Source organism: Salmo salar, chromosome ssa12 (genome assembly GCF_905237065.1).
Source record: "Salmo salar chromosome ssa12, Ssal_v3.1, whole genome shotgun sequence".
Taxonomy (NCBI): domain Eukaryota; kingdom Metazoa; phylum Chordata; class Actinopteri; order Salmoniformes; family Salmonidae; genus Salmo; species Salmo salar.
The window spans coordinates 36,908,059-36,919,428 of NC_059453.1; the positions used below are offsets into that span (position 1 = coordinate 36,908,059).

The 11,370-nt window shown below is 41.7% G+C and overlaps 1 protein-coding gene across 1 annotated transcript in view; it reads left to right on the forward strand.

Moving 5' to 3' along the window:
• Positions 1 to 4,623, forward strand: part of LOC106564801 (potassium voltage-gated channel subfamily H member 1) — a 73,659-nt gene extending 69,036 nt beyond the window's left edge. The window contains exon 12 of the mRNA XM_014131207.2: positions 405 to 4,623. Within this exon, the coding sequence (XP_013986682.2) occupies positions 405 to 1,292 (888 nt within the window). The 3' untranslated portion in view covers positions 1,293 to 4,623. The remainder of the gene's footprint in view (positions 1 to 404) is intronic.
• Positions 4,624 to 11,370: the final 6,747 nt, after the last annotated feature.

The following is an 11,370-nucleotide window of genomic DNA, read 5'->3' on the forward strand; positions in this document are numbered from 1 at the left end:
TAGTGTATGTTTGGAGGCTGAGGGACATTATGCTATTTTCCTTCAGTTTAGAAACGTTTAAGTCAGTGCTGCCCAACCCTCTTCCTGGAGATCTACTGTCCTGTAGGTTTTCAGTCCAACCCTAATTTAGCGTATCTGATTCAGCTTGTTAAGGTCTTGTTGAGCAGCTAATTAGTAGAATCAGGTGTGTTAAATTAGGGTTGCACTGAAAACCCACAGGATGGTGGATCTCCAGGAAGAGGGTTGGGCAGCCCTGGTTTAAGTCATAAGTGTCCCAAGAAATACTTAAAGTTAAATATTTAAAGGGTATCGCATTGAGTAGATGTAATGCAGCAAATGTCATTTTGGACCCAAAGAATTTGATGGGCTTGATCCCAACCTGATGTTCTGATTTCTTGTTACAGATAGTGTTCCGGAAGATCAGTGATGTGAAACGTGAGGAAGAGGAGATGCTCAAAAGGAATAATGAGGCCCCTCTGAACCTTCCTCCGGACCACCCTGTCCGTCGCCTCTTCCAGCGCTTCCGGCAGCAGAGGGAGGCGCGACTGGCAGCAGAGCGAGCTAGTCAGGGGGAGCCACCAGACGTGGAGAAGGGCACAATCCACCTGGAGCAAACCAAGATCCATGAGGTCCTCGCCTCCACCAGCATCATCATGGTGACCGAGAGCCCTGCCACTCCCACAGCTTCGTCCACATTGTCATCTTTGTCCTCCAAGCCCTCTAGCCGAGTCATGCTTCATGCCCCTGCCATCCAAAATGGCAACCTCGTAGGCTGCAAGTCCGCAGAGCCTGCGCCAAAGACCAAAAAGGGCTGGGGTCGTTTCAAGGAGTCCGTTGTGAAAGCAGAGTCATGGAGCAGCGTTTCTAAGGCCGAGTCCATGGAGACCTTGCCGGACAGGACTAAGTCCCATAACGAGATGTCTCTCAAGAAGACGGACTCTTGTGACAGCGGTATTACTAAGAGCGACCTGCGCTTAGATAACGTGGGTGACGCCCGCACTCCACAGGACCGGAGCCCTGTGCAGTCAAAAGGGAAGCTGGTTGTCTGTCCTATACCCGTACAGACCATGCACGCCTCTTTCCTGGAGCTGAAGCAGGAACTTAGGGGAGACATCGGGTCTCTTAATGGCCGCATGGCGGTGGTGGAGGCACAGCTGGCCGAGATGCTTCAACTGCTAAAATCGAAAAAGGCCTCTAGTTCGAGAAAGCCCTCTCGCTCATCCAGTTTCTTTGAGATGTCACGACCGGCATCCCCTGATTCCGATAAGGACGACAGCTTCTCACAATCTTGACACTGCATGTTTTGGCAGTCTATGCAGTGTTTCCCAACTTCAGTCCCTGATTACCCCCAACAGTACACTTTTTTGTTGTAGCCCCGGACAAGCACACCTGATTCAACTTGTTAATTATCAAGCCCTCAATGAGTTGAATCAGGTGAGTTTGTCCGGTGCTACACCAAAAATGTGTGCTGTTGGCGGTACTCAAACTGGAGTTGTGAAACATTGGTCTATGGGACTTGAAGTGAATACATCCTAGAGTTCATCCAGGAGCTGGCTGCGTTGTCGCAAAAATCTGAAAGAGGTTTTGTGAAGACTTGGGCAATAAGATGTTCCCAAATTAGTACAGATGAGTAATGAGGGATTTTCTTACCCTTTTTATGTTATTATTATTAGATATAAGGGTAATCTGGATTTAAAAAAATGCACATCTGGATTATCTCTGCACCTTGAGGTACATACTGTGTGATATTCCATGGATCTACTTTTGTAGGGGTTCAAACTGTACAACAGCATAAATAACACATTTGTTGTCGAATTTCTTTTCAATTGGACTCGGTTTAGTTTTAACTTGGTCACACATTTCTCATGGTAAAATGACTAAACCCTTGAGGTTTTCATAAAATATGTGCACTCATAATTGAAATTAGCAATAATATTTTATTGCATTTATATAGTTTTTCACCAGGTCTCAAAGCACTTCACTTTGCAGGGGGTGTTGTGGCCATGATAACATGAACAGTGTGGAGCAACAGCGAGGATGCACATATCTGAAATGGCATTGTCCATAAATGGATTTGCTTTCATTATAGTTTGTCAACGGTTAATGCATTACTGGGATAAAGTAGAATCTTGTAAATAATGATAGATTTTTATGTTGGATATCCATCACTGCCCAATGGCAGTGGGTACATGTACAGTACATGAGCACAGTTGCACAATATGAAAGTGTACCATGTGTGGTATAATTTCATTGGGAAAGCTGGATATTTAGAATTTTTGTGTGTGTTAAATGTCCTCGCATGATAACATGTTTGGTCATTATAATACGGTATGTTGCAAAATTTAAGTTACACCAAAAATACATGTTTGAGCCATTTCTAAAGTAGACGTTTTCACCCCATCCAACCGTTATGTTATTTGGTTTTGTCCAGTCAACAACCAAACAAATGTTTGCTATGCGAGCTCAAAGCACGCATTTGCAATAACTGCAAACTTGTTAAGTAACGCAAATGTACACAAACATACCTTGAAAGCAGTGTGGCTTGTTATTTATGGCATTGCTCTCTCTTTGTATTAAAATGAGGGAAAAATCATGGATTGTGAACTGTCAGTGTATGGTGGAAACCATGGCACCTTTTCAACCAAGGTCCATCCTAAATTGTCATGGGAAGAAGTCAAATCTCGACTATGAAACCTTGATATACTGTTGATATAATACGCAAAGTATTGCCATTTATATTGTGGCTGTAGCATTTCTATTGCAATGTTAAAGGAGTAAAATGAGATACTTGTACAGACAGGTCCAAAATTATTGGAACCCTTGATAAAGATGAGGAAAAATAAATAATATATACTGAGCTATATTGTATGCCAAACAAAATTTGGGAAAATTATATATTTTATACTAATACCATTGCTCAGAGAAAGAGATTTTGTTTGACAAGTAATAATTGTTTAAAAAAAATTAAAAAAAAAAGATGGGTGCCAATCATTTTGACCCCTCTGTTTTTAATACTCTGGCACCCTCCCCCTTGCGAGGATAATGGCACTGAGCCTTTTCTGAAATGTTTTATGAGATTGGAGAACACATTGGGAGGGATCTTAGACCATTCCTCTATATGGAATCTTTCCAGATCCTTGATATCCTTTGTCTGCGCTTATGGACTGCGATTTTCAATTCAAACCACAGTATTCATTGGGCTTCAAGTCCATAGACAGATGGCCATTGCAAAATATTGATTTTGTGGTCAATTAACCATTTCCTTTGTGTATTTTGATATGCGCTTGGGGTTATTGTCTTGCTGGAAGAGCCACTTGCGGCCAAGTTTCATCCTCTTGGGAGAGGCAACCAGGTTTTTGGGATAAAATGCCCTAGTACTTGGTAAAGTTCATGATGCTGTTGACATTAACAAGGGCCCCAGGACCAGTGGAAGCAAAATAGCTCATAACATCAAAAGATCTACCACCATAAAGTAGGTATGAGGTTCTTTTCTTTTCTGCATATGCATTCTTTTGATGCCAAACCCACCACTCCTGTGCATGGCCAAAGAGCTCTACTTATGTCATCAGACCATCCTCAGGTTCAAATCCAAGTGCCAATGCAAACTCCCAAGCGTTTCCCCTTGTGTGTTGCTCTCAATTAAGTTTTTTTCTGGCAACCCTTCCAAAAAGCCTATTGGCATTATAGATTTGAAGACTTACTTGGTGACCCGAAGATGTTCTGTAATTCTCCAAATTTGGCTCTAGATTTTTCTTTACATCCCAAACCATCTTCCTTACTGTGTGTGGGGACAAGATACACATGCTTCCAATATCAGGCAGGTTTATCACTGTTCCAGAAGTTTTAAACCTAATTGTTGGCATAATAGTGGTAAGTGGTAATTTTTTTGTACTCATTGTGAGTTCTTCGCCTTTTCCCATGGTGATGGATGATACATTTACATGCGTGTTACCTAATTTTTATACTCCAGTAAAACAGGGAGCCATGGAAGACCACAATACAGTTATTTAAGGTGAGATTCATTTTAAAAAGTAGAATGTTAATGCAGATTGTTTGTTTTCATAATAATCTTTCGGTGTGCCATTCATCTTTTTGAGATATATTATTTCTCTGAGCAATTGTATTAGTATAAAATAATGTAAAAATTTGAGCATACAATATAGCTCAGCATTTGTATTTACAGTGCGTTCGGAAAGTATTCAGACCCTTTGACTTTTTCTACATTTCATTACATTATTACAACCTTATTCTAATGGATTCAATTGTTTTTTTCCCCTCATCAATCTACACACAATACCCCATAATGACAAAGCAGAAACAGGTTTTTAGAAATGTTTGCAAATGTATAAAACAACAACTGAAATATTACATTTACATAAGTATTCAGACCCTTTACGCAGTACTTTGTTGAAGCACCTTTTGCAGCGATTACTGCCTTGAGTCTTCTCCCATTTTTCTCTGCAGTTTCTCTCAAGCTGAGATGGGGAGCACCGCTGCACAGCTATTTTCAGGTCTCTCCCGAGATGTTAGATTGGGTTTAAGTCCGGGCTCAGGCTGTGCATTCAGAGACTTGTCACGAAGCCATTTCTGCATTGTCTTGGCTGTGTGCTTAAGGTCGTTGTCCTGTTGGAAGGTGAACCTTCGCCCCAGTCTGAGGTCCTGAGTGCTCTGGAGCAGGTTTTCATTAAGGATCTCTGTACTTTGCTCCGTTCATCTTTGCCTCGATCCTGACTAGTCTCCCAGTCCCTGCCGCTGAAAAACATGCCCACAACATGATGCTGCCACCACCATGCTTCACCATAGGGATGGTGCCAGGTTTCCTCCAGACGTGACACTTGGCATTCGGCCAAAGAGTTCAACCTTGGTTTCATCAGACCAGAGAATCTTGTTTCTCATGGTCTGAGAGTCCTTTAGGTGCCTTTTGGCAAAACTCCAAGTGGGCTGTGATGTACCTTTTACTGGAGGAGTGGCTTCCGTCTGGCCACTACCATAAAAGGCCTGATTGGTGGACTGCTGCAGAGATAGTTTTCCTTCTGGAAGGCTCTCCCATCTCTACAGAGGAACTCTGGAGCTCCGTCAGAGTGACCATCGGGTTCTTGGTCACCTCCCTGACCAACGCCCTTCTCCCCCGATTGCTCAGTTTGGCGGGGCGGCCAGCTCTAGGAAGAGTCTTGGGGGTTCTAAACTTCTTCCATTTAAGAATGATGGAGGCCACCGTGTTCATTTCTGCAGTTTCAATGCTGCTGAAAAGTTTTTGTACCCTTCCCCAGATCTGTGCCTCGACACAATCCTGTCTCTGAGGACTACCGAAAATGTATTCGACCTCATGGCTTGATTTTTGCTCTGACATGCACTGTCAACTGTGGGACCTTATATATAGACATTAGTGTGCCTTTTCAAATCATGTCCAATCAATTGAATTTACCACAGGTGGACACCAATCAAGTTGTAGAAACATCTCAAGGATGATCAATGGAAACAGGATGCACCTGAGCTCAATTGAGTCTAATAGCAAAAGGTCTGAATACTTAAATAAAAAAAACATACCTTATTTAAATAAGATACTTGCCAAGATTTCTAAAAAAAACTTTTCGCTTTGTAATTATGGGGTATTTAATCCATTGTATAATAAGGCTGTAACGTAACAAAATGTGGAAAAAGTCAAGGAGTCTGAATAGTTTCCGAATGCACGGTATACCGTCTTTTTTGCTTATCTTTATCAAGGGTGCTAATAATTTTGCATATAATGTATAAGGAATATAAAAATCAGGAAATAGTTGCACTTTTGCCATTTAAAGAAACATTGTAGTCTATGCATGAGAACTGCATCTGAATTTGTATTTTCCTTGAGCAATTATAAAAAGACATTGAAAATGAATCAGTATCTCCCAATGCTGGCCCTTGACACTCCCTTTCTACACATTTGTTATTCATGGAATAACACCAATAATTAAAATTAGAAAACAAATTGGATCCAACTCATTTAACCCTGGATTTGCATCGTCTATGTCTTTCCTGCAGCCTTGTTTGTTGTGTACATGATTGCACCACAATGTTTGTACTTGACCTTAAAACTGTAATGACAATGTATGCACTGTTCTAAAATGTCAGATTAGGAGGAATACTAATAATGAATTGTAAGGACTAATAATGAATAGTAAGGAAAGTTTTCACACCCCTTGCCTTTTTACATATTTTGTGTTACAGCCTGAATTTAAAATGTATTATATTTAGATTTTTTTGTCACTGGTCTACACACAAAGTGTGGAATTCTGTTTTTAGACATGTTTACAAAAATGAAAAGCTTAAATGTCTTGAGCCAATAAGTATTCAACCCCTTTGTTATGGCATGCCTAAAAAAGTTCAGGAGTAAAAATGTGCTTATGTCACGGTGTTCAATAATCGTTTTTAAACATGATTTTTGAAGGGACTACCGCTGTACCCCACACATACAATTATCTGTAAGATCCCTCAGTTGAAGCTGTGAATTTCAACCACAAAGAAGAGGGAGGTCTTGCAATGCCTCGCAAAGGGCACCTATTAGTAGATGGGTTAAAAAAAAAAAAAAAAAAACAGACCATGAATATCCCTTTGAGCATGGTCAAGTTATTAATTACATTTTTTTATGTTGTATCAATACACCCAGTCACTACAAAGATACAGGCGTCCTTCCTAACTCAGTTGCCGAAGAGGAAGGAAACCACTCAGGGATTTCACCATGAGGCCAATGGTGACTTTAAAACAGTTAGAGTTAAAATGGCTGTGACAGGAGAAAACAACAGAGGATGGATCAACAACATTGTCAATTAGGTTATTACTGTGGAATAACTACAGAGTGAAGACAAAAGCTTGCACAGAACAAAAAAAAACATTCCAAAACATGCAGTAAAGTAAATATTGCAAAAGTAATACTGCAAAAAATGTGGCACATTTTGTCCTGAATACAAAGTGTTACTGAGTAGCACTCTACATATTTTCAAGCATAGTGGTGGCTGCATCGTAATATGGGTATGCGTGTAATCGTTAAAGACGGGAATTTTTCAGAACAAGAAATAAATGGAAGGAGCTAAGCACAGGCAAAATCCTAGAGGAAAACCTGGTTCAGTCTGCTTTCCACCAGACACGGGGAGATGAATTCACCTTTCATCAGCAGGACAATAACCTAATCCACAAGGCCAAATCTACTGTGGAGTTGCTTACCAAGAAGACAGTGAATGTTCCTGAGTGGCCAATTTACAGTTTTGACTTAAATCTGCTTGAAAAACCTATGGCAAGACCTGAACATGGTTGTCTAGCAATAATCAACAACCAATTTGACAGAACTTGAACATTTTTGAAAATAATGAATGGGAAATTGCACAATCCAGGTGTGGACAGCTCTGAGAGACTTACCCAGAAATACTCACTGCTGTAATCGCTGCCAAAATTGTGATTCTAACGTCAAATCAAATTGTATGTCGAATACAACAGGTGTAGACCTTACAGTGAAATGCTTATTACAAGCCCTTAACCAACAATGCAGTTAAGTAAAAAAATAGATTAGTACATTTTTATATAACAAATAATTAAAGAGCAGCAGTAAAATAACAGTAGTGAAGCTATATACAGGGGGTACCAGTACAGAGACAACGTGCGGGGGCACAGGTTAGTCGAGGTAATATGTACATGTAGGTAGAGTTAGTGACTATGTATAGATAATAAACAGAGTAGCAGCAGCGTAATGGGAGTGGGGGGCGGGGGGGGGCAATGCAAATAGTCTGGGTGTAGCCATTTGATTAGCTGTTCAGGAGTCTTATGGCTTGGGGGTAGAAGCTGTTAAGAAGCCTTTTGGACCTAGACTTGGCGCTCCAGTACCGCTTGCCGTGCGGTAGTAGAGAGAACAGTCTATGACTAGGGTGGCTGGAGTCTGTGACAATTTTTAGGGCCTTCCCCTGACACCGCCTGCTAGAGAGGTCCTGAATAGTAGGAAGCTTGGCCCCAGTGATGTACTGGGCCGTACGCACTACCCTCTGTAGTGCCTTGTGGTCGGAGGCCGAGCAGTTGCCATACCAGGCAGTGATGCAACCAGTCAGGATGCTTTCGATGGTGCAGCTGTAGAACTTTTTGAGGATCTGAGGACCCATGCCAAATCTTTTCAGTCTGCTGAGGGGGTATAGGCTTTGTCGTGCCCTCTTCACGACTGTCTTGGTGTGTTTGGACTATGATAGTTTGTTGGTGATGTGGACACCAAGGAACTTGAAGCTCTCAACATGTATTGACTCAGGTGGTTGAATACTTATCTAATCAAGATATGCGTTTCATCTTTATTCACAAATGTTAGAATTTTTCTTATACTTAAGAGTATTTTGTGTATATTGTTGACAAAAAATGACAATGAAATCCATTTTAATCCCACTTTGTAACAAAATGTGGAAAGATTATAGGTGTATGAATACTTTCTAAAGGCACTGTACATGTTATTCTATTCACATACTGTCACAAAGATGAGTATTTGTAAAAAGTGTATAATGTTCATATTAAATTTTGTACTTTGGATGCATTTTCGAATTTGGTAGGACTTATAAATACATTCAACCACAAGTGGAAAAGGATTTCCCTTTGCAATAACTTCCCTAGATAACCTTGTAAACACTAGATTATCATTTATTTCAAGTCTCATTCGTTACTGTGAGCACCAAGGAGGTTTGCTACTGAAATTAGCTCTTATAAAGCTCTTATTTGGCCTATAGCACCACGCTCAACAGTTTCCCGTGTGAATCAAGAATGGTCCACCACCCAAAGGACATCCAGCCAACTTGACAACTGTGGGAAGCATTGGAGTCAACATGGGCCAGCATCCCTGTGGAACGCTTGACACCTTGTAGAGTCCATGCCCTGACGAATTGAGGCTGTTCTGAGGGCAAAAGGGGGTACAACTCAATATTTGGAAGGTGTTCCTGTTTTGTACACTCAATTTATAATATACTGTATATAGTTATAGTAAGCTATATGTAACTATAGGCTAGAACCACTCTAAATACCCACCCAAACAAGTCTTAGGGCTCAGACACACCAATAGCGTTTGCTGGCTGAGAGTACTTGGCACCTCTGAATGTAATTTGCGAACAGAGTGCGTATGTAGAATCGGCAGTCTGACGTCTACTGCGAGTGGTCCCTAAAACAGAGCGCTGAACCAGATGAATGCTAGATCCACAGTCGGTGCGATGTGTGCAAGCCTTTAGTTGAAAAGCAACACAGCAAAGATTGTGGTTTGTGAATCTGCTACTTATGTGGACTGAACCAACTATGAATACCAGGAACGCCAGATCCCACAGCACACTCAGTATGGTGCAACTGGGGCTTTGAGTCCCCTTGAACCATGGTCATTAGATTGGTTTGTTTTCTCTGATAGCCTCTCTAATCTGATTAGATCTGTAGAGATACTCTGGTCCTTTGGGCACTTTACATCAGATACTTGATTAGTATCAGACATTCAACTACAACAGCAGAGCATAAGTAACAAACCTACACAACACAGTGCATTCAGAAAGTATTCACTTTCCTACATTTTGTTACATTACAGCCTTATTCTAAAATTGATATTTTTGTATGTATTCAATCAATCTACACACAATACCCCATAATGGCAAAGCAAAAACAGTTTAGACACTTTGGAAATATCACTTTTACGTAAGTATTCAGACCCTTTACTCAGTACTTTGTTGAAGCACCTTTGGCAGGGATTACAGCCTTGAGTGTTCTTGGGTAGGACGCTACAACCTTGGCACACCTGTAACCTCTGTCAGGTTCGATGGGGAGCGTCGCTGCACAGCTATTTTCAGGTCTCTCCAGAGATGTTTGATCGGGTTCAAGTCCGGGCTCTGGCTGGGCCCCTCAAGGACATTCAGAGACTTGTCCCGAAGACACTCCTGCGTTGTCTTGGCTGTGTGCTTAGAGTCGGTGTCCTGTTGGAAGGTGAACTGTCGCCCCAGTCTGAGGTCTGAGCGCTCTGAAGCAGGGTTTCATCAAGGATCTCTCAGTACTTTGCTCTGTTCATCTTCCCCTTGATCCTGACTAGTCTCCCAGTTCCTGGCGCTGAAAACATCCCCACAGCATGATGCTACCTTCACCATAGGGATGGTTGCCAGGTTTCCTCCAGACGTGACGCTTGGCATTCAGGCCAAAGAGTTCAAGCTTGGATTCATCAGATCAGAGCATCTTGTTTCTCATTGTCTGAGAGTCCTTTAGGTGCCTTTTGGAAAACTCCAAGCGGGCTGTCATGTGCCTTTTACTGAGGAGTGGCTTCCGTCTGGCCACTACCATAAAGGCCTGATTGGAGTGCTGCAGAGATAGTTTTCCTTCTGGAAGGTTCTCTCATCTCCACACAGGAACTCTGGAGCTCCGTCAGAGTGACAATCGGGTTCTTGGTCACCTCCCTGACCAACGCCCTTCTCCCCCGATTGCTCAGTTTGGCCGGGCGGCCAGCTCTAGGAAGAGTCTTGGTGGTTCCAAACTTCTTCCATTTAAGAATGATGGAGGCCACTGTGTTCTTGGGGACCTTCAATGCTGCAGACATTTTTTGGTACTCTTCCCCAGATCTGTGCCTCGACACAATCCTGTCTCGGAGCTCTACGGACAATTCCTTCGACCTCATGGCTTGGTTTTTGCGCTGATATGCACTGTCAACTGTGGGACATTATATAGACAGGTGTGTACATTTCCAAATCATGTCCAATCAATTGAATTTACCACAGGTGGACTCCAATCAAGTTGTAGAAACATCTCAAGGATGATTAATGGAAAGAAAATGCACCTGAGCTCAATTTTGAGTCTCAAAGCAAAGGATCTGAATACTTATTTAAATACATTTTTTATTTAGACATTTTAGAATAAGGCTATAACATAAAATGTGAAATTTCAAGGGGTCTGAATACTTTCCGAATGAACTGTATAAAGGCTTCACACTTTACTTAACCAGGTGTGAAGAGTATAATGATCAGAATGTATGGTTCTCAAGCAACCAAGTAGTCAAGGTTCCATTAGAAATCAGGGTAATTACTCTGGATAATTGAAGGAAAATGATTCAATCAAAAATATTACTACAAATCATTATAAAATTACATTAATTGTAAAGACAAATTGAAATTCATACCCTAACACACTAAACTGCAGTGAGTAAGAGGAGCCATTAGCCTGGCATATTTGATATTCTGCAGACTTACAACAGGGAATCACACAGCATCCCTCCGGAAATCCCCTCCCTCCCTCCCTCTCATTTGATGATCTGCAATGCAGTGCCAGGCCTTCCACCCTCCTCCTTCCCCTTTTTCTTCTTGGGCAATCTTTGCAGTGCCCAAACAGGGGGGCTATCCTGAGTTGTGCAGACTGGCA